Source organism: Podarcis pityusensis, assembly GCF_964106645.2.
Source record: "Podarcis pityusensis genome assembly, chromosome: 14".
In the NCBI taxonomy this organism is placed as follows: domain Eukaryota; kingdom Metazoa; phylum Chordata; class Lepidosauria; order Squamata; family Lacertidae; genus Podarcis; species Podarcis pityusensis.
Genome location: NC_138039.1, coordinates 46136078 through 46159085, shown reverse-complemented (window position 1 = coordinate 46159085; position 23008 = coordinate 46136078). Strand labels below are relative to the sequence as shown.

Below are 23008 nucleotides of genomic sequence, written 5' to 3'. Positions count from 1 at the left end.
TGGATGTCAGGGAACTGCCATCGGAAGGAAGGGAAGTGAAAGGGCTCACACAGGTTGGGAGAGACTCAGCAGCTGAAGAGGGAACCAGTAGGGGGAGAGGAGCTGAGCTGAGGGAAAGGGAGCTGGAGGGATGGCTCAGAGACACTTCCAGCGAAAACAGTGGGGAGGTTTCAGGACCTCCTGTAGGGACACCCACTCCTCGCCGGAAACTGTCACGCAGAGAGTCCAGAAGACGTGTTTCCGTTAAGGAGCTTTTATGTTGGAAGCGATTCCGAAAGCAACCACTGTCGGAATCTGCCAGCGACTGACGGAGCCATGTTTAAGGGGCTCCGTTACAGACAGAGGTTTGCAAACTTGACCAAACTCTGAGGGACTAGGATTTTACACACAAGCAGCTCATCGTCCCATCACAAATAGTAATAATAAGAAAGAATTAAAAAAAAGAAAGAAGAAAATACAAAATGCAAAAAAGTAAAAACAATTAAAAACAAATCAATCTTTCCATATCTTGTCTTTCACTTACTTGTTTCCCTGACCTCCTCACACCTCCCCTTTTTTGTATTCCAGTTCAGTAAGTTAATTCAGCAAATCCTTTCCCTCTTTGTTTTTATCTTAGACCTTTGTCTTAATATATAATAATTGTATATTCTCATCTGTTAACAGTCCATTTTTACATACTCCTTGTAGCATTACTACTAAAAACCCCTTAGCTTCATTCCAACATCATTCTAACATTCATTAATTTTACAGTATTTCTGTAGATAGTCTTTAAATTTCTTCCAATCTTCTTCCACCGACTCTTCTCCCTGGTCTCGGATTCTGCCAGTCATTTCCGCCAGTTCCATATAGTCCATCACCTTCATCTGCCATTCTTCCAGGGTGGGTAGATCTTGTGTCTTCCAGTACTTTGCAATAAGAATTCTTGCTGCTGTTGTGGCATACATAAAGAAAGTTCTATCCTTCTTTAGCACCAATTGGCCGACTATGCCCAGGAGAAAGGCCTCTGGTTTATTCAGGAAGGTATATTTAAATACCTTTTTCATTTCATTATAGATCATCTCCCAGAAAGCCTTAATCCTTGGGCACGTCCACCAAAGGTGAAAGAATGTACCCTCAGTTTCCTTACATTTCCAACATTTATTACCGGGCAAATGATAAATTTTTGCAAGCTTGACTGGTGTCATGTACCACCTGTATATCATTTTCATAATATTCTCTCTTAAGGCATTACATGCTGTGAACTTCATACCTGTGGTCCATAACTGTTCCCAGTCAGCCATCATAATGTTATGTCCAACATCTTGTGCCCATTTAATCATAACAGATTTCACTGTTTCATCTTGAGTATTCCATTTCAACAGCAAGTTATACATTCTTGACAAATTCTTAACTTTAGGATCTAACAGTTCTGTTTCCAATTTTGATTTTTCCACCTGGAAGCCAATTTTCTTGTCCAGATTGTATGCCTCCATTATTTGATAATAATGAAGCCAATCTCGCACTTTATTTTTTAGTTTTTCAAAGCTCTGCAATTTCAATTTATCTCCCTCTTGTTCCAGAATTTCCCAATATTTCGGCCATTTGGCCTCCATATTGAGCTTTTTCAGAGCCTTCGCTTTCCATCGGTGACAGCCACCTTGGAGTTTTATTTTCAAGTAAATCCTTATATCTTGTCCAGACATTAAACAATGCTTTCCTGACAATATGGTTTTTAAATGCTTTATGTGCTTTGACCTTATCATACCACAAATATGCATGCCACCCAAATACATTGTTAAAACCTTCTAAGTCCAAAATGTCTGTGTTTTCAAGAAGCAGCCATTCTCTCAGCCAACAAAATGTGGCTGATTCATAGTAAAGTTTAAGGTCTGGCAGGGCAAATCCACCTCTTTCTTTTGCATCCGTTAGTATTTTGAATTTTATTCTGGGCTTCTTGCCCTGCCAGACAAATCTGGAAATGTCTCTCTGCCACTTCTTGAAGCAGTCCATTTTGTCCACAATTTGCAGTGTTTGAAACAAAAACAACATTCTTGGCAATACATTCATCTTTATCACAGCGATATGGCCTAGCAGTGAAAGCTTCAAATTTGACCATATTTCTAAATCTTTTTTCACTTCAGTCCAACATTTTTCATAGTTATCCTTAAATAAATTCACATTTTTAGCAGTCATGTTAACCCCCAAATATTTCACTTTCTTAACCAGTGTTAATCCTGTCTCGTTCTGAAACCTCTCTCTCTCAATCGCTGTTAAATTTTTCTCTAAAACCTTAGTTTTTAACTTATTCAACTTAAATCCTGCAACCTGACCAAATTCTTGAATCAGTTCTATTACTCTTTTAGTACTAGATTCTGGCTCCTGTAATGTCAATACTAAGTCATCTGCAAATGCTTTCAATTTATACTGTTTAGCTCCGACTTGTATACCCTTAACCAATTGGTCCCTTCTAATCATATTTAAAAGTACCTCTAGGACCGATATAAAAAGCAATGGGGAAATTGGGCAACCTTGTCGTGTCCCTTTCTCTATCTTAAATTCCTCCGTCACCACATTGTTAACAATTAGTTTAGCCTTTTGTTCAGAATATATTGCACTTACACCGTTTTCAAAACCTTGACCAACCCCCATCCCCTGTAAGTTTCTCTTCATAAAACTCCAAGAAATGTTGTCAAAAGCTTTCTCCGCGTCCACAAATATCAAAACTGCCTTGGTATTAATGTTCACTTGTAATTTCTCCAAAATGTTAATTATGTTTCTCGTATTATCAGACAAGTGTCTGCCCGGGAGAAAGCCTGCTTGATCTTTGTGTATCTCTTCCACTAATACTTTTTTTAATCTTTTAGCCAAAATATCTGCAAAAATTTTATAATCCACATTAAGAAGAGATATGGGGCAGTAATTTTTAAGCTGTGTCTTCTCAGACTCAATTTTCGGTATAAGTGTGATGTACGCCTCCTTCCACGACTTTGGTGCTTTTTCCCCTCCAAAATTTCATTACAGACTTCCTTTAGTGGTTGTATTATCCAACTTTTCAGAGACCTATAGTATCTTGAAGTTGAAAATTACAGGATTTGGAAGGAAATCGGGGGGGGGGGGAGAAGGGACAGCTGTGTCTCAAACATTTGGCGTTTTCTCTTAATTTTCTGTGGCAAAAGATAAAGTGGGGCCATTTCTGGCCACTCCATCCCTTGTGGCTAAATTATTTTTGTAGCTTTTACTACACACCTAGCATAAACAAGGCATACCCTGATATACAAGATGTTCAACCCCTGCAGAAATTTCTTCAAAGCATGAGCTTCTTGAAAAGTTACATTAAGTAAATGCTTCTTTAAAAAGATACTATGATATTATATTACAGGCTTTAAAAAAAAAACAGATTTGAAAGCTTCTATTAAATAAAGTTCCCCATTAACTTCCGCAGCCCAAAGAAACCTTCCCTTTGCTTGACTCTCTGCTTCTGTCCCTAGAAAACTGTTTTATTGATCACATGGTTGAATTTTTCAGTCAGCCCAGCAATTAGGCTTTTCTAGAGAGGAGATTTTGCTTCTCAGTTCTAATAAATGTAGAAGTAATGCTTTATAGATTTAGGCCTTGTTCTCACTGTGGTGGTGAATCTGTATCTAGGCTGTGAGCAGTGGGGGCTCACGTGAGTGAAAGTTCCTCCAGTGCAAAATAAAAATAAAAACCACTTCATGTAGAAACCGTGTCAGGGTTTGCTTTTTTGTTGTGATGTGTATATTCTGAAGTTGTATATTGCAAGTTTATCACCTCCGTATGAACAAGATCCTTGATAATGTGCTATTTGCTTTATTAATGTATGTGTATCTTACATTAAAATGTACTAGTGGCCACGAGGACTGGGGCTGATGGAAGTTGGAGTCCAACAAGATCTGGAGGGCCATCCCTGTCATAGTCCACATTTATTAGCGTCTGAACAAGTCTAGGTTGTATTTCATCTCTGGATAATCCTATGTTATTCATTTTGACACAGTTTTAATGCCTTTTTTGTATTATTTCAGCCTGCATCCTTCCCAGCATCCAAAGAACCTCCAAGAGCTCGCTCAGCAAGAGGTTTGTTCTAGCTTATCTATTTCATGAGTAAAACGCTTTGTGGAATAACAGAGCTGTCCCTTTGCAGTTACTGAATTGCTTTGACCCAACCTAGTGAATCAGATCCATTCTATACACACACCCACCCACCTGTGATTTACAGGTTGGTGTGGAGAGACATTTCCATATATCATTGCGATTTTGAAAATGATCTATCAGTCTTTCATTTGATATTGGTACCACTTAGCAGTGACAAATAGTTTAGGCCCAATGGATAGCTGTGGGCCAAACTATCATGCTAGCATCAGATTTGTGTCATAATCAGTCTGCTTTCTCATTAATAATAATAATTATTATTTATTTATACCCTGCCCATCTGGCTGGGTTTCTTTCCCCAGCCGCTCTCACTCGCTATATAGCAGGGGGAGGGGGCTTAAAGCAGTCAAAACTGGGTGGGGAGTTGAACATTCTCGCCCCTGCATCACTTCCCCCCATCCATTTGTCCCTCAGTACAAATAACAGAAAACTGACACATAACCACATTTTTCAAGTAACTACCACGTGTCCAGGTTCTGTATGCATTGGCTCTCTGAGGATTACTACAGATATGTGCCAGTAGAGTTCTGCATGTTACCTAGCATATCAGCTGGGTAGAGGAGTGGAGAATTCTTTTGTTACTCACTGTAATGTCTGTTTTTCTAAGCAATGTCCTATCCAACTAGTTATCTCGTGAATATGAATCCTGCATTTTGTACCTAATGTTTGTCCTTGGGATCAGCTTTATATTACTAGTCCACTTTTGAGTGCATTTTGACACCCCCCCCCCATCCACTAAAGTCCTTGCATCCTTTTCCTTAGCATTATTCTGAAGCATAGCATTTCACTTGTGTACTATTCACTCTCATTCCTAAGCAGGCAAAGAGGAGCAAAGCTAAGCCCTCTTTCTGGAATTTCCTCTGAGGGAAAGGCAAAGGCAAGTCAGAGTTAAGAATAAACTTCCTCACTTTTAAATAATTTAAACCAGATGGGGTGGAAAGGCTGACCCTGCTTTTGCAGAACTGTACAGCATAGCTGCAGAAATAGAAAATGGTGTGACTGATACAGTTCAGCAGCCTTGAAAATAAAATGTACACAAAAATGTACTAGCCAGCAGGAACAGAAACTGGGACTGAGACTGGGACTGGGACTGTTCAAAAGGCAATTCATCATTACAGCTGGAATCAAGAAGAAGCATAAAACAGGAAGAAGGGAAAGATCAAAAACAATGCAGAAAATCGTATAATTATTTATGTCCACATTTGTGGACTAAAAGGGGCGACAGCAAATACTGCCCATATTCTGGATCTCAGACGACCATTCAGATTAGGGCAATTTCCGCTCCCATTTAATTTCCAACAGGATTCTTCAACATACATACTCTTAATGGTGTATCTAGAAAACACTTGACAAATGATTAGATAATTTTATGTTGTACCAATTATCTTGAACCTTGAAATCCTTTCCGAGTGAAAGTCCTTGAAAGAAGTAAACCCTTCAGAGCTTTGCTGCATGCCAGGCATTATTCAGGGACTAACACATTCACAGGGGAAACCTGCACCCCCACACACTTACTTTACTTCCTGGGTAGACCTTCTCTGAAAAACCAGTTTCCTTTGTTTGTGCCTCAAAATCTAGAATACACTCGAAATAGTTTCTCCCCACCCAGAATCAAACATGGTTTGAATAAAAGGAGCTCTGCTTCTTGAAGCAGCATGGGGTTAATAATAATCATGCTGTGTCAAGATATTAATCTTACTACTTCATTGTAAATGAATTGGATATTTTCTAAAATGCTTTTCTGGTTTTGAATTAAAAATGTCTAGCTCCAGTCATACCCATTTCCTCTCCCTGAGCATTCCAATCAAATCATCTTGTAGTTAGTGATAGTATCATACTGGGGAAGGCATTTCTCTCTTTGTATACTGCTGGTCGTGTGGAGCAGGACTCCAATTTATTTTCTTTCTTTGTAAGGAAATGCTCTTTGCAAACGTTAAGCCTCTGGTTGATTAAGCCCTGTTTGTTAAGTTTATAGAAGAAACATCTCCTGAATTATTTGTTCTGGTGTTCAGTCCAGGTCTTTGGCCAGATTCATTACAGGCATTTTATTGTGGCGAGCAGGATGCTAAATGGAATTAAGTCATTTGGATTTTCTTGTGGTGAAATAGACACAAAATAGTGGGAAATGGACTAAGGCCAAGAAAAGATTGAATTTATTGCTGGATGAGCACGAAACAGATAGATGTTTTTTATGAGGAATACTTTGTTTGCTATGAGCACAGATACTTTTGTAGTGTTGCTTTTAGCAGTGGCTCCCACAGCCAACATCTTTCTATAACAAGAAATACAGTGGTACCTCCGGTCAAGTACTTAATTCGTTCCGCAGGTCTGTTCTTAACCTGAAACTGTTCTTAACCTGAAGCACCACTTTAGCTAATGGGGCCTCCTGCTGCCGCCGCGCTGCCGGAGCATGATTTCGGTTCTCATCCTGAAGCAAAGTTCTTAACCCTAGGTACTATTTCTGGGTTAGCAGAGTCTGTAACCTGAAGCGTATGTAACCTGAAGCGTATGTAACCCGAGGTACCACTGTATATGTGTGTATATCACAGTCACATAAAATAATTTGGGCACCATACAGCAGTATAAATACCACATTTCACCATGTAATGGTCACATTTTTTGTGCTGATTTTTCCTTTCCAAAAAGGGGGTTGCGACTATTACGTGGGGGTATATTGGACCGAGGCCATTTAGGGCTTTAAAGCAATTATACAAGCCCTATTCTATTCCACCTGTTGAATGTTTTGTCAATTTAGTCCGGAATAGCCTCCCATGGATTTAGAAGGCTGGAGCGTGACTGTTCTTTGATTAAAGAGAGCCTAGAAAAGCATGCTTGCCCTATGGTCAGTTATCAGCCATTGGAAATATACCTTGGCAGCTGTGGTGTATGCGAACTGGCCACCCTCATGCATTTATGCACGCTGGATCCGTACCTTTTCCACACAGACACATAGCTTTTTGCAACCCTGGCGAGTGAACTGAATCCTGACAACTGGCAACTAGCTCTTACAGTTGTTGTATTTTAACACAGCATTCCCCAAAGACATAACAGGGATACTGATTTGCCAGGGACAAATACCAGAAAACGGGGCCTGTCCCTGCTAGAAGGGAACCTGGAAATATTTTTGAAGTGATGGGGCATGCTGGTTCAATATTAAATTAAAAAAAAAAGTTTAAAAAGATTCCAACTGTACTGAAAAGAAACAGCTCATGAATGTTAAAGAATAGTAGACAGATACAGGCACCCCCAAACTCGGCCCTCCAGATGTTTTGGGGCTACAGCTCCCATCATCCCTGACCACTGGTCCTGTTAGCTAGGGATGATGGGAGTTGTAGTCCGAAAACATCTAGAGGGCCGAGTTTGGGGATACCTGGATTAGAAGTTCACTGTTTAGGGCTTGGCCTCCTCAACTCCATATCAACTCTGGTCTCTCTCTCTCTCCCCCTTCTCCTTACACATTCAATACTGTTAGTTGGAGCCCTTGCAGTCCTGATAATCTTCTGTCTGCATGGGAGGATGCCCCCCTCCCAGTCTCCCCATAGAAATAGAGGAGGGAGCAGAAAACCCAGTAAGACCAGCACTTGGCCCCATTCTCCTAAATCAAGGTGGTGGTGGTGGTGGTGGTGGTTTTGTACAGAGTTCCATGGTTTTCCCAAGCCACTATGAGACAAACTGCCTGTTGTGCCTCCTTTTTTTTATATATGGATCATTGTCTGGGTCTCTGAAGGAAACAGGATACCTCTAACTCTGTAAACTGGTGTGTAGCTCAGCCTCCACAATGCGGAACTATAAAAAAGCTTCCTGATATTGCCAGTAAATACCCTCATCATTCTTACTGACTAGCGTGCCAAGACTGGGCATCAGTGAGGACTTGTGACTTGCTCAGTCTCAGTTAACCTGCACTGTTGTGATCAGCCATCAGACAAACACGTTTTTAGGCATGCTAATTATAATAGCATCTTGCTTCCCATTTTTCCTTTTGGTTATTTTAAAGGAATCTAGAAACAAGGGAGGTAAAAACTTGTCACATAGTCCATTTTCCACTAGGGGGAGATCTGGAGCCAGGAATGGCTGTTCTATATTTAAACCGCTGTTCTTATTTTTTCAATTTCAATCCAATTTTTTCCTTTTGTGTGTATGGGGACTATTAATATAGAATAGTGAGATGAATTATAGCTTTGTTGCAAGCATCAGAATTGTATATGATGGGTTTTATTAAACCCAGTTGACTGTAAATAACTGTGAGCCATACAGGTTTATTGTTTGATTTAAAGTTGGTTCCAGTGGCTGTTTGCAAAAGTGAGCAAAGGGAAAAGAAGCACTAAGCAATGAGACAACAGCTGTGTCTTGGGGAGTAGAGAGATTTCAAAGCTTTCTGTTGTGTGTGTGTGCCAGGAGATGGGCTTATCACCTGCATGTGCTTTTGAGTCTGTGTGCGCAGTGTAGTAAGCCACCTTTGTGGTTAGATGAGTTTGTCATGCTTCATCTGTGATTATTCTCAGCCCTTGGGATCATGGATATTTGTAGATGCTGGCCACTATTCTTTTGTTTAACATCTTTAAGCAAACCCTTCACTTCTCCTGTTGCGGGTGTGATCACATCTCTGGAATCCTAGGTGAAAACAGAATCTCTTGTAAAAGACATCTTACACCTCGTGGCTAAGGGAGTTTAAACCATTGGCCTGTAAAGAGAAATGTTAGAAGGTCTCCTAGGGCTCATGCATACGTTTTAATCCTCCTCTCTGATCCTTGCTAAAGGGAAGCGATGGCAGCCGACTGGATGTAAGACTTATTCATGCTAGCGTTTTGCCTTTCATTTTGTGCCAGAATCCTTACTCCTTGCTCTTCTGTTGCCATTGTTTCTTTAGGCCCTTGTTACCGCTGTTTCCCTTGCTTCTTTTAAAGAGGAATTATAAATCCCCTGGCCTGGATAATTCTAAAGCTGCAAAAAATGGAAACAGTCACAGATTTATTCCCCACAGGTTGGCAGTAAACGAGGCAAAACAAATAAAGCCCCACAAATACCAAACCCCACATCTGGAACTGACTTCCCTAGTAGCAGAAATGGGAAAGCAAACATTACTGTTATTAAAAATTGGAGGTTTTGAGTGTTACCTACTATTTGTTTTGGAAAGTAGTTTGTCTATCTGTTCTCTATAGGTTTGGATGCTTCTTGAGATATCATTGCCAAATTCAGCAGGAGGGTGGCCAAGGTGGGAGCAACAGTTCTCCTTGATGCTGGGACACCAGCCACCATTTTGAATCAAGATGGCAGACCAAAATGTGACTTTGGCATGACCCTGCCTGCTTCTTTGGTATAGGTTTGGCCACCTCCTGAGATATCGCTGCCAAACATGGCACAAAGGTTCCCGAGATGGGGGTGGCAGACTGGCAGTCTTTGCCATTGTTTGGACACCAGACATTATTTTGAATCAAAGTGGTGGACCAAAGCATGACTTTGGCATGACCTCACTTATTCTTGGCATGGCAGGTTGAAACTCAAAAATTACACTACCTTTAAAAACCATAATATGTTTTGGTTTTTTTTAATTCTTGGGCAGTGCCAGGCACTCCCTGCTAGTTGTTAATACTTTGTGCTTAGAACAATCCCTGACATAATCCAATGCATGCGTGAATTTGAATTTTCTCACGGCCCAAGAATTGGGGGGGAGGGGAAGACAGAAACAGGTATGTGTCACTGAAGTTCAGGATGTGAGGCAGCAGAGCAGCAAGCCTATTATGATAGGAGGGGGGATTATTTTGTCATTCTTGAGGCTGTTTATACAGACTTATTTCCTAGGAACTACATACAGCGTGCCCAGATCCTGTTTGGTTTACTGGAGCCAACCAGAAACAGTGTTAGAACAGAAAAAGCAAAACTCTGACCAATGAGCTGCTGGCTAGGACCCTCAGAGAGAGAATGTGCTATTGTATGGGAAAGTGTACAACTTGTAATTGTAATTTGTGAATTGGAAAGAAGTGTACCTGCCTGTGCAACATCCTCTCTCAATCATTTATAAGTCCTGGAGTTCCTGCAGGTATTTTCCATGCACAAGCAGGAAGAGCTAACAGGGTGTGGCAACAGGAGGACAGGACAAGCACCAGCGTAACCAGGAACAATGAGCTCTCCGGGACAGCTGGAGCCAACTCTGCTGATGTGATTTACAGGCCCTAGATCAGATGTGAGCAAACGAGTGAGGCCCGTAGTTTCCAGTGGGCAGAGAAGATCAGGCACTGAATCTCAGGGATAGGGAACAATGTCTAAAAAGCCTGTGCACTCATATAACGAATGTACATACATGTCACACTGGCATGCCTGGCTATAAACCCAAATCAGACAGCCAGAAATGCTGTGAGCTTAAGCAAAAGGAACTTGAATAATCTAAAGGACGCCTATCTATCTTCCAGGATTTCAAAACTGGAGAGGGATCAGCGGGGCCTGGTAACAAGTTTGGGTCCAGAGAGATGATGCTTTGGCACTGACTCCCCTTCAGGTAGCTTATGTCACAGTAACTGCACATAGCTTCCACTGGTGTCCCCTCCCTGTGGTGAAGTTATTAAAAATGTCTGCCGACATATCTGGCTGACTGTAAGTATGCTATGTCATTGGCTGCCTGTAGCGCTTCATCAAAAGAAGGGCACTTGCCTCTCCTATCTGCTTTAAAAATAAAGTGAGCTATTTATGTGTTTCAATCAAACACTTGACAAAAGGTGTGTTTTTCAGTTCAGTTGGAACACTAAAAAGAAAACTTGATTCAGTCTTCCATGAAGATTCCAATCTCCCCAAACCAAAGTCTCTTTACCTTGAAGAGAGGGCATGCTAGAGACAGGATACAAGCCTAAGTCTGCGCTGGGCAAACTTAAAGAGGGCTTTGCTCTTATTATTAGAAGCGGGGACGTGGGTGGTGCTGTGGGTTAAACCACAGAGCCTAGGGCTTGCCGATCAGAAGGTCGGCGGTTCAAATCCCTGCGACGGGGTGAGCTCCCGTTGCTTGGTCCCTACTCCTGCCAACCTAGCAGTTCGAAAGCACGAAGTGCAAGTAGATAAATAGGTATCGCTCCAGCGGGAAGGTAAATGGCGTTTCCGTGCGCTGCTCTGGTTCGCCAGAAGCGGCTTAGTCATGCTGGCCACATGACCCGGAAGCTGTACGCCAGCTCCCTCGGCCAGTGAAGTGAGATGAGCGCCTCAACCCCAGAGTCGTTCACGACTGGACCTAACGGTCAGGGGTCCCTTTACCTTTACCTATTCCCTTCTGAGGTGCTTTCTCTCAAATTCTCACTCCCTACTTCACCATCAACTGGGCGCTCTTGCTCTGGCAGTCTTTTGTCTTTGTTTCCTGCTAGGCTTCTCCATCGTGATACTGGCTTGCAGACATTGGATTTTCCTATTGGTTGCTATGGTTACCTTTGGGTTGCCATAATTTCAGATGCAGAAATGAATCTGATGAACTGCAACTCGTGCCCATTTGATGTGAACAGCGGCTTGTTCTGAAAACTTTAAATAGTATCAGGAAAAGCAGTGTCCATGCTTGCCATTGATTGCATTGTGACTCGGTACTTCTTTAGAGCTTAAACACTGATTTCTCTGCAGTAACTATGCAATGAGAGGATAAGAGTTACAATACTGGCTCTGTCCCAAAGTCTATCATGCAATAGCTAAGCAGTTGCCCTAGGTCTACTCACAAGTAGAACAAGTTCTGGGTTCCATTGGGTTATTGTCTCTAAAGCTCTTACTTCGGATATCTATATTTAAAGTACAATTCCATATGATCTTGCTTATCCACTCAGATCAGCCAGAGAAATCTTGCTCCATCACCTACTGTCAGAGGTGCAGTTGCTGCTTTGTGGCAGCATCCAGGTTGCGTAAATCCCTGTCCTGGAAGATCCACGAGGCTCACTTCCAGTACCAAATGAAAACGTCTTTCTTCCAGTGGCCTGTCAGGGTTTTTTAGTGTTGTTTCATGGCTTATTTAAGGGTGATCTTGCTTGCTGGTCTTGCCTTTATTTTTAACACAAGGTGATAGTCAGCTGCCTTGTACCACTAGGAAATGAGATGGAAACATAGGATATAAATATTTAGTGAATGGGTAATGATCAGCCCTCCTTTATTCTTGTGTCCACCTTTCATGGCTCTGCTGCAGTAATAATGCTTAGTATGATGTTTCCTTCCCTGCTTACTTCTTTGTCGCTGCCTCCTGCTGTTTTCTGCTTCATTGGAGCATGAACAACCAAGAACCTCATGTAGCAGGTCTGGTCCAAGGTTCAGCTTCTCTCTGGGTGAAGTACAAAAACTGGGTCTCAAAAGGCATCATCTACTAGATCTCTAAATGTTTGTTTTGCTGCCTTTTTGCACAGTGCCAGAACTGCGCAGTCTGGAGAGTAGGAATTGGCTGATCCACTTGTACTACATTCGCAAAGACTATGATTCGTGTAAGGTAGGAATATGATATACCCTGACTTTTTTGCACTTTAAATCAGAGGTGGGGAACCTGTGGATCTCTAGAAGTTGCTGAGCTCCGTTTTCCATCAGCCCCAGCCAATGACCAGATATTATCAGAATTGCAAACCAGCATCTGTAGGGCTATAGCTTTGCCATCAGTGCCTTTTAAGGATAACTTCAGAGAAGTATCCAGGCTTTTGCTTTGGAGAAGGACTTCGTTTCTTCTTGGAACACTTCCAAAACAAGATTTAAAGATAGGGAATATACCAAGGGCTCCTTGTACAGGTTCCTCCACCCTTCTCTGGTTTATTATTGCCCGAATTATTAAACCCGAATCAGAGATAACTATGGTTCGCACTAATCAAGATTGCTTCCAAACTATGATTTGAAGTGGGTTTGCATACCTGTAAGGGTTAATATTCTTTCTGTTCCCAAAAGCCTCCTGTTAACTGAATTAACTGAATTTTTGTTTTGCATTTTGTTGGTTGGTTGCTTGCTTGCTTCAAAATCTAATGAGAGCATGGCAGCATGTTAACATGTTCCATCCTTAGGAACTGCTTTCCCTTTACCAAAACTTGTCAGAGTCATGAATGCAGCTAGCCATTTTCTCCTTTTGAATAAATCGCAGCCTCCTAGATCTCCCCACTCGGTCCTTCCTCACTGTCATCGTGCCTCTGCTGGTGATCCTATGCATGCTTACTCTGGAGTTTGGAGTGGTGGGAGCCCCATCCACTGCAGCGGGACCCCGAGAGAATGGAGCCTGGGAGGCACATGGCTGGTGTTGCTGTCGCTGCTGGTGGCCTACTGTCTTTCTGGCTTGGTGCCCCTCTCCCGGCCAGACTGGGTGGCGTGGGGGGCACACTGGCTGGCACCTGCTCTAGGAGAGTTCAGGGCTGCTCTTGCATGACCCGCTGTTGACCACTGGCCATGCCCTCCCCCAGTGGTGGCTGTGATGGCTGCCTATTGCTGCAAATCCTCTTCTTGCTGGGCACCTCGGCCTCTCAGCCAGCCCAGGGGTGGGGCACCCATGGGTGTCGCTTCTCTGACCACAAGGAGAAGGAGGCCCAGTCTGGGCACGGCTTGCCTTCCTGAGGCTCTGGAAGGTGGCAGGAGCTCAGCCCAATGAGGGAGCCTGTTGTGGGGACTCTCAGAAATCTGTGCCCCTCCTGCCCTCCACTGCTTGTGGCCCACTTGGTATGAAAATTTGGACCGCCCTGCTCTAACCATTATGTCACACTGGCTCCTAGAGGTGCAGTTTTCTCTTTGTAGTAAATACAGGAATCTTTGGGAACCTTTGGCTATTTTTGAAAAATAATTTACTCTTGGTGCTGTGCAAAGAGAGTGTTCACTTCTGAGGACCATCAAGGCAGGCACTTAATTTTCCAATAGATGGATAACAGCAATCTATTCCACAAGTACTTGGGTGGCAGGAGTTTCACTTGTCCTAATGTTACCTATTCAGAGGTCGTTGCCTTAATGTTAACATTTTTTAATGCAAAAGGGTTTTTTATAGTGCCATTAAATGAAATTGAAAGCCTTGCCAATGTCAAAGCCATCAAAAAGCTCCTGCTCTTGGATAATTTGACTTCAGGAGGCTCTTTTCCAGGAAGGACAAATTACCAGCGCAAGAGGTAGCGGTTTCAACAGGCATTTCCTTGCTCTGAAAAAAGGAGAAAATTCTAGGCATTTTCCCCCTCTAGCACAGAGACTGGGAATTTGTGGCCCTCCAGATACTGCTAGGCTACAAATTTCATCTTCCTTGACTCTTGACAATGTTGGCTGGCCACAGGTTCCTCACCCCGATCTTTTAGGTACCTTTCATTAACAAATACTGGCTTAATGTTGAGGCTAACTTATTAAAGGGTAGAGTTGACAACATTCTGCCCCTTATCCAAAAAAGGAAAATATTTTTATTGGAACATAACTTCTTTACTTTGTGGTTCAGATTCTTATAAAAGAGCAACTCCAAGAGACCCGTGGGATATGTGAATATGCAGTCTATGTTCAAGGTAAGCTACAAGCACCCTCCCATGGCTGACATGCTTCTACCTTGTCTGACACATTTCCCAAGAGCAACCTCCCTTTAGGGCTGAAAATAAAATTATTTCACTGACTCCCTCAGTGAGTTCCAAAAATATGAGGGTGCTTCCATAGTCCACATAATCCTCGTTAACAGACAAAAGCGATCCTATGGCTCTTTTAGGACAAGCGGGCCAGAGAAATGCTAAACTACCCCATGGGCTACGCTTACCACAAAGGAACAGTGGTGCAGATGGCACCATGGCTTCCAGATACAGAACCCACCAGCTGCTAGCTCTGCTCCGCTGTGACCTACCTTCTTCAAAAGCCTGCTGTGTGCTTCAGCTGGGAAGCTGGTGGGGGTAGGTTCTCCTCCTGCACTTCTATACATTTCAGCATTGCCCAGGGTGCAGCTTACTTCCTTGAAAGGACTCCAGATTAACATGCTGTGCATTGTTGTTTTTCAGCTTTGATATTTCGCTTGGAAGGGAAGATTCACGAATCACTTGAGCTTTTCCAAACTTGTGCTATTCTTACGCCCCGGAGTGCAGACAACCTCAAGCAGGTGGCGCGATCGCTGTAGGTGCCATTTTATTCTTCAGATTTTGGGTGTTGCATAAAGGGAGTGGGGTTACCAGAGGCTGTTTTACTCCCGTTAGCCTTCATATTTGCATAGGCAAACTACTTAATCATACACCCTCCCTTGTCCACACACTTACAAACATAAAAGCCCTGCTGGACCAGACCAATTCAGACCATCTAATTCAGCATCTTATTTCAAAGTGGCCAACTGGACACCTCTAGGACATGAAAGCAGCAGCCTGCCTCCATTATTTGTCTCCCGGAAACTGGTATTCAGTGACATGCTGCCTTTGAACTCTGAGTTTCCATGCAGCCACCATTCCTACTACTAGCTGTCAATTAATTAACCCCCATGAATTTGTCTGCTAAAGCTGTCTAACCTAGTGGCCATCACCACAGGAGGAAAAATGATGTCTATCTGATCCGGCACTATTAGCACAGCACACACTTAAAAGAGAGAGGAGTCACTATTTTTAAAAACCTCTCCAGTCCCCCAAGCTTTAGGGTGGATAACATTTTAAAAGTTATTAAAAAGAGTTGTAAAAAGAAAGAACAGCTGTGAAACTCAGATGGTAGCACCAAGTGGGCAGATACGATCCATATCATGTGACATGACATTATCTGTCCATGCATTAGGAAAGCAAGAAATAGGGAATATCCAGCCTTCTAATAAAATCCTTTTAACAGGCGTTGCGACATGCTATGAATCCCCAGTATAGTGGACGAGTATTGGATTCTTCTGTTTGACTCTACAGCACAGTAGGCTTCCCTAGAGCTCCCTTTGATCCTCCGACTGACACACAATTGATGGTCCAGTGATACCTTGGGAGGAAAGGGTAAGAAAAATAAGATCTGACATTTTCTTGCAGGTTTCTTTTGGGAAAACACAAAGCAGCCATTGAAGTGTACAACGATGCGGCCCAATACAACGAGAAGGACTGGGTATGCCCAAGGTTTTCTTTGCTACTTGTAAATAGAATGGAGTAGAATTTGAGACTTGCAGATCGATGGCTGACCTATGGGTCAGTTTTGTTCAGCACTTTCTTCTGTGCGAGGACAGCAGCACCAGCCTGTCCTCGGAATGCAGCTTATGAGGAGAGGTGTTAATATGAATCTGGGTCTACACAGACACAGCCTTAATGATTCCTGTGGCAAGTGGAGAAGGTGCTCCTGCAACAGCAGGAATTGCTGCTGCCTCTATTGCATGTACAGTGGTACCTCGGGTTAAGTACTTAATTTGTTCCGGAGGGCTGTTCTTAACCTGAAACTGTTCTTAACCTGGAGCACCACTGTAGCTAATGGAGCCTCCTGCTGCTGCCGCGCCGCCGCTGCACGATTTCTGTTCTCATCCTGAAGCAAATTTCATAACCCAAGGTACTATTTCTGGGTTAGCGGAGTCTGTAACCTGAGGCGTATGTAACCTGAAGCATATGTAACCCAAGGTACCACTGTACTGCTCAGTTGGATATGTTTCCCATTGTGATCATGTGCAGTCACACGACCAAGGATGGCTATGGCTGCTCCTTTATAGGGGAAAGTGACTGTGTGGATTAGCTCTTAGTCCCATTGGGAGTCTAGTTGCATTGAAGACATCAGCCTGTTTCATAAATTCCATGATACAGGAAGGAATATACAACCTTCCCAAATAGTTGATCAAAACAGAGGAAGCACTGGTTAGTGTCTCTGCCAGATGTGCACACAGATGGCTTCCTGCTTTAATATTCAGCAGGAAAACAAAACATGGCTTGATACTCGCTCTTGGACCGAATGCCGCATCTTGGGTGGTGAGTCCACCACAGCAGAGCATCAGCATAGGCAAAACATTGTGTACCAAGCTGGATTGCCACAACAGACACCAAAATGATCACTGCCAAGGCATATCCATTCATTTATTTGTCACATTTCTTACCCAGCCAAGAGCTCTCAGAGTAGCTAACAAAGATATAGAAGCAGCAAAAAGCCTAAGTACAATTAACATGGATAAAGCAGCCAGAATATATCAGTGCCAGGCATGTTAAATCAGAGGTCTTAAAGTGTGAGGCTCTAAACACTCGAAAAGTGCTTGAGCAAACAAAAAAATGCCCTTGCCAGGCACACAAAAGACATTGAACTCTGCCCAGGTGAATCTAGTGTTCATTTATTTGTTAAATGCGTATCACGCCTTTGTACCCAAATTGTGCTCAAGATGGCTTGTACTTCTGCAGAAGCCTGACAGCATCTCTGTTGTTGAAATGGCACACTGACAAGCCTTATAACTAAATTTATCTTCCTTATTACATGATGTAAATGTATATTGGGCCCGGTATTTATTTTCTGCTTGCATCAGCTCATCCATCAGGTTTATATGCAGAATTCCAATGATAGTTGTTAAAAGAAAGATTAACAGATGTGTCTGGCTAAATCTTTGCTGGGTTTTCAGTTTAATTGTATTTCTGTAGCATCTTTGGTCATAATGGGCTGAAGCTAACAACTCAGATCCATTGAACTTTTCTTTCTGATTCTGGAAGACCAAGTAAGTTACGGTGGCCCAGTTCACACATCATGATAAACCATAGTTTATGGTTTACTGTGAACAATGAACATGCAGATCTGGGCCACTTTGCGGCTTCCCATTAACACACCACAGCAACAAACCATGTTTCTTGGCTTAACATTATAGCCAGTGTAGTGTAGTGGTTAAGAGCGGTAGTCTCGTAATCTGGTGAACCGGGTTCGCTTCCCTGCTCCTCCACATGCAGCTGCTGGGTGACCTTGGGCTAGTCATACTTCTCTGAAGTCTCTCAGCCTCACTCACCTCACAGAGTGTTTGTTGTGGGGGAGGAAGGGAAAGGAGAATGTTAGCCGCTTTGAGACTCCTTCGGGTAGTGATAAAGCGGGATATCAAATCCAAACTCCTCCTCTTCTTCTTCATCATCATCATCACCATCATCATCCAAATTGGAGATCATAGTAGTTTTGTTCCACCCAGTCAGTCAGTCAGAAAGCAAAAAATCATGCTTTGTTTGAAGTAAAACCCATCATAATTCCCATTTCAGACATAATGCCATAGTAGGGATTGTGGTTTGTTCTTCCCATGAACTAGTGGGGATGAGCGAAGCCGCTCAGATCAGCATGTTCATGGTAAACTATTAACTATGGTTTACTGTGATGTGTGAATAAGGCCAGAATTTGGCTATTTGTGAATGAAGAGATTTGTCAAGCTCTGATCTGGGGCATTTAGTACTGTTAATATTCTACTGAATGGAAATGATTTGTTACCAATCTGAGAAAATGAGATGTTTCAATAGATTGTGCCATTCCTGTTTTTTTGAGCACATTGAACCTGTGGTTTTGCAACTTGTGAGCTTGAGACCAATAATGACAAGAGGTTCTATCCCCTCATGTCTCACATGTGGATTTACACATGTCCCCTTTCCCCTCACATCCAGGAGATCTGCCACAACTTGGGTGTCTGCTACATGCACCTGAAGCATTTCAACAAGGTAAAGTGGGCAGTTGTCTGGCAAGCATGAAAGGTCCAGGGGGTGGCAGCCTGAGAATGGGCATTTTTTTGCAGTGGCTCTGTTTGTGGAATGCTTTCCCCAGGGAGGCTTGCCTGGTGCCTTCATTACATAACTTTAAGCACCAGGTGAAAACATTCTTCTTCTCCCAGGCCTTTGGCTCATTAAATAATCTATGGTTATTGTGTTATGTATTTTTGAATTTTTATACCATGGTGGATAAAAATCTATGTTTTTTTTTTAAAAATCAGATTTTAAATCGGATTTTTAAAATTTAAATCAGATTTTTTTTATTTAAATTGGATTTTTAAAATAAAATGCTTTAGGAGTAAAAAAAATATTTCTAAAGATAGTTTTCTATTTAAGTTACATTATAGTCCAAAGGCTATTCATCAGGAAATAAGTTTTACATGTGTGTTGAAACTCAGTCTAAGTTGGTTTTTAAGGAAATGGTTATTAAGGAAATGATTATTTTTCTCCTTCCAATTATAAACAGTTAACTTATTAAGACTCACAATAATTTCATAATTATGTATTTCTAATCGTATAACTAGATCAGTAATTTTTGATATAACTGTAAAAACTGCTCTGAAAATTTATTATTCCAAAAATGAAACCTTCATCTGTTTGTAAATATTAAGATTATACCAGCAGGAATGTCTTGTTGTAAAAAAAATGATTTAAATCAAGTCTTACTGACTTGTGATTTAAATCATGATTTAAATCAATTTGATTTAAATCAATTCCACCCTGTTTTATACTGTAAACCACCCTGTGATTCTCAGATGAAGGGTGGGATATACATTTAATAAAACAAACAAACAAATAACAGTCCAAATGGTTGGGTTGTATCCTAAGGAACCCTCAATGGCTGTATGGAATTGAGATGAAGGAAGTCTATGCAGTAGAGCTCTAGAAAAAGAGCCATTGGTTGAGTTCAACAGCTGTTCCTCTTGTTCAGTGTGTGCTGCCCCAACAAGATATCAGTTGCAGAAAAAGATATTCTGCTCCTAGTTGGCATCTTACCTGTGGCAGATACGTTGCAGAGAGGGCAACTTGATAAAAGGACTTGGGGGTTGTTCTTGTAAGCATTGGAAAGGATTCTTTTCATGACTGACAGGTCCCTAGTATGCCTCTCATCTTCATGTTAGAACCACAATATTTGTTTTTTCCTAAAACAGCTGCTACGGTCATAACAAGGGTTGAAGGCAACCCTGTTTAGGGAAGTTTTTAATGTTTGATGTCTTATCGTGTTTTTAATAGTCTGTTGGGAGCCTCACAGAGTGGCTGGGAAAACCCAGCCAGATGGGTGGGGTATAAATAAATTATTATTATTATTATTATTATTATTATTATCATCATCATCATCATCATCATCAAATAAGTTATGCACAACTGAAACTTTCCCATAATATTACTTTGTGTACAACCTGGTAGGATTTGGGTTTGAATTGCAGAAATCAGCCTTTTTGGTGGTGGGGTATCAAGGACTGACACATGGAGGAGTGGTTGGGGGGAAGCTATGGGGGTATAACAGCCTTGCCCAGACTAGTGCCCACAAGATGCTTTGCACTACAATGTCCATCATCCCTTACCATTGACCATGCTGTTTGAGGCTGATGGGAACTATAGTCGAAAACATCTGGAGGGCATTAGGCTGGAGAAGGCTTGGATGTAGGATTGAAGTGCGCAGAACTGCTGTTAATAGACAGGAAATTATATGTGGCTGAGCAGCATGTACGTGTATGGCCCCTGGAGTACCTAGCCCATGTTCCTATAGTTAGTGAGTGTTTGACAGAAACAGCCCAGACTTCCTCAGTCTCTGCAAAACGTGAGGCCTATTAACTTGCTGTTTGAATGGGACCCTAAATGCGGAATCCTCTGCATGTTAAACCAAATCCACACCACGTATTGGCTGTCAGAGTTTTGAGTGGAAAGCTGGAAGAGCAGAGATACCTGCCTCTCATGGAGTTGTACAGTAGAAGAATCTAGCTGGAAATGCTCCAAAATCCTGATATCTGACAGGACCAAGCCAGCGGCAAACCACACCAAGCAAGTTGGGGTTAACCGTTTATAAGCAAAAACAGAATCTGCACAGGAGCGTCAGGCCTAATGAGTACAGAACTCATCTCTGGCAGGTCTCGCCCCCTTGAAGCAGCCTCAGTCATCTCTCTCTCTTGGCCTCCCTCTTCCTGCTTCAGCCTCTGTCTCTGATTCTGTCTCTGCCACAGACACAGATTCTGTCTCTGCCACAGACTACCCCCACTCCTTGTGCCCTGTTACCTCTCCAGCTTCCGACACCTTCTCCCCCCAGTCTTCTCCCTCTAACCACTCATTGTCGTCCTGCCCCCAATCCCCTGGCTCTGAGCCTTTTTCCCTTGGGGCTTTCCCAGTTGGTTCCTCTCACCATTCCTACATCCAATCAGCCCGTGACAATATCTGACTATGGCCTGAATGCCATATTCCATGTGTCGTTGGCACAAAAGCGATTTAGAAGAATCCTTGTCGTTATATATTTTACATGGCTGTTTATTTTTGCATATTTAAAATTTTATATATGGATATTTTATGATGGCCTATACTTGTAATGCCTAATAAAGGTTTGGCGAAGTAAGAAGTACCACGAAAGGGAGCCTCGGACCTGGCGAGCACATCACCTGTTTCCTGAGCTGTAGCCTGGAGACTTTTGGACAATCGCATGAAAATGCCTGGGCTCCATGTGTTGTTTGATTGGTTCCCACCATATCTTTAGCATCTGTAGCCCTCCAGATGTCTGCATCAGCCCTTGTCCACATGGACAATGGTCCAGGGTGGTGGGAGCTTTTTGAGTGATGAAGCCAGTTGCAGAAAGTATCCAAGATAGCGATGCTGTCTTTACTGAGAATACTGTAGCCCTCAGGTCAGAGCTCGCTTTACTGTCAACAATTAGGAAGATGTACCAGTTTGATTCTTGCAAGGCATGAAAATGGCCCATTCTCTCCAGTTTGGGGCACACAAACATTTGCATTGAGGTGTTAATGGGCCATTAGTATGAGAAATTTCCTCCTCCTCACATTTCCCCTTTGCTGCGCCCCGACCATGCTGCTTCCTTGCATCGAGTCACATGGGCCTATAAAATATAATGAAGCCTATAGAATGCGCTGGCATTTTAGCTTTTTAGCAATGAATATCCCATGGCTGCATAATTCTTTTTTACTTTGTCAGCATCTCTCTCCTTTAATGTGCCTGGAAAAAAAGAGAGAAGAAAACCTGCAACCTTTCATTCCAGTCCCACCGGCTGGGCCCAGGGGAGGAAAAGAGGCCATTGCAATCGATGCCTCTCATTGGAGGGGATTAACAATGTGCCCAGGAGGAGCAGTTCTGCTCCTTTGTGCAGTTCAGCAGCCCTCCTGGCTCAGTGCTGGGATAAGCATTTTGTGGAATGATGAGCTGTAAAAGCCTCGGTAACATTCAATCCTGCCAGTCCGCAGATTCTGGATTCCTAGTGCTTCTAGGCCTATTTAACTCGGGAAAGCACCCAGGAAGACAGGAGGGGGAGGGGCAAAGCAAATGCAGCCCCACCTTTGAGGCTGAGCCCACTGCCCACTTGGCTGGAGCGTTCAAGGGGGAAGGAAGGAGGAAATGAACTCTGCTCCTAGCTTGCCTACTATAGGACCTGTTTTGGCAGTGGAGGGAGAGAGTTAGAAAGAAGGGCCTATCCCAAGAGCTTTATGCAAGAAATTATATTCCGTCCATAAGAGAGAGAGAAGAAAGAAAGAAAGAAAGAAAGAAAGAAAGAAAGAAAGAAAGAAAGAAAGAAAGAAAGAAAGAGTATCACCAGAGGAGCTCAAGTTGGACCAGCAAAAGGGAGTGAGGAATTAACAAGCAAGGGGAGTTTTTAAAATTGTGAGGCATCCACAGTTGTCCAAAGGGGAGAGCATTGGCGAGTGTGTTAGGTTGGTTGCTTTTCTGTCTTTCTCCTATGGGTGTAGCTGCATCATATATGCGGCAAGGGAGTGGGACCCCAGATACCTGGTTGGTTTGCATTCCAAAGGTCCCAGGTTCAATCCCTGACATCTCCAGTTCAAAGGGATACAGATAGCTGGACTTTCTCAGCCTGAGAAGGGCAGTAGCCCAGTGGTAGAATGTCCCAGCTTCAGTTTCCAGCATCTACAGGTAAGGGTGGTAGAAACTCCTGTCTGAAACCCTGGAAAGCCACTGCCGTTGAGCTAGATCAATGGTCTGACTTCGTACAGTGCAATTGCATAAGCTCAAAACTTATTTGTTTATTATTTTTCTGGGTCATTGAGTCACCCACCATGACCACCAATCACTGCCCTTCT

General features: G+C 42.7%; 1 protein-coding gene across 1 annotated transcript in view; it reads left to right on the top strand.

The window, feature by feature from the left end:
- Positions 1-23008, top strand: part of BBS4 (Bardet-Biedl syndrome 4) — a 49132-nt gene that overhangs the window by 15285 nt on the left and 10839 nt on the right. Inside the window, exons 2-7 of the mRNA XM_080980419.1 lie at positions 4020-4071; positions 12501-12580; positions 14531-14594; positions 15072-15183; positions 16056-16128; positions 18615-18668. Of these exons, the coding sequence (XP_080836545.1) occupies positions 4020-4071; positions 12501-12580; positions 14531-14594; positions 15072-15183; positions 16056-16128; positions 18615-18668 (435 nt within the window). The remainder of the gene's footprint in view (positions 1-4019; positions 4072-12500; positions 12581-14530; positions 14595-15071; positions 15184-16055; positions 16129-18614; positions 18669-23008) is intronic.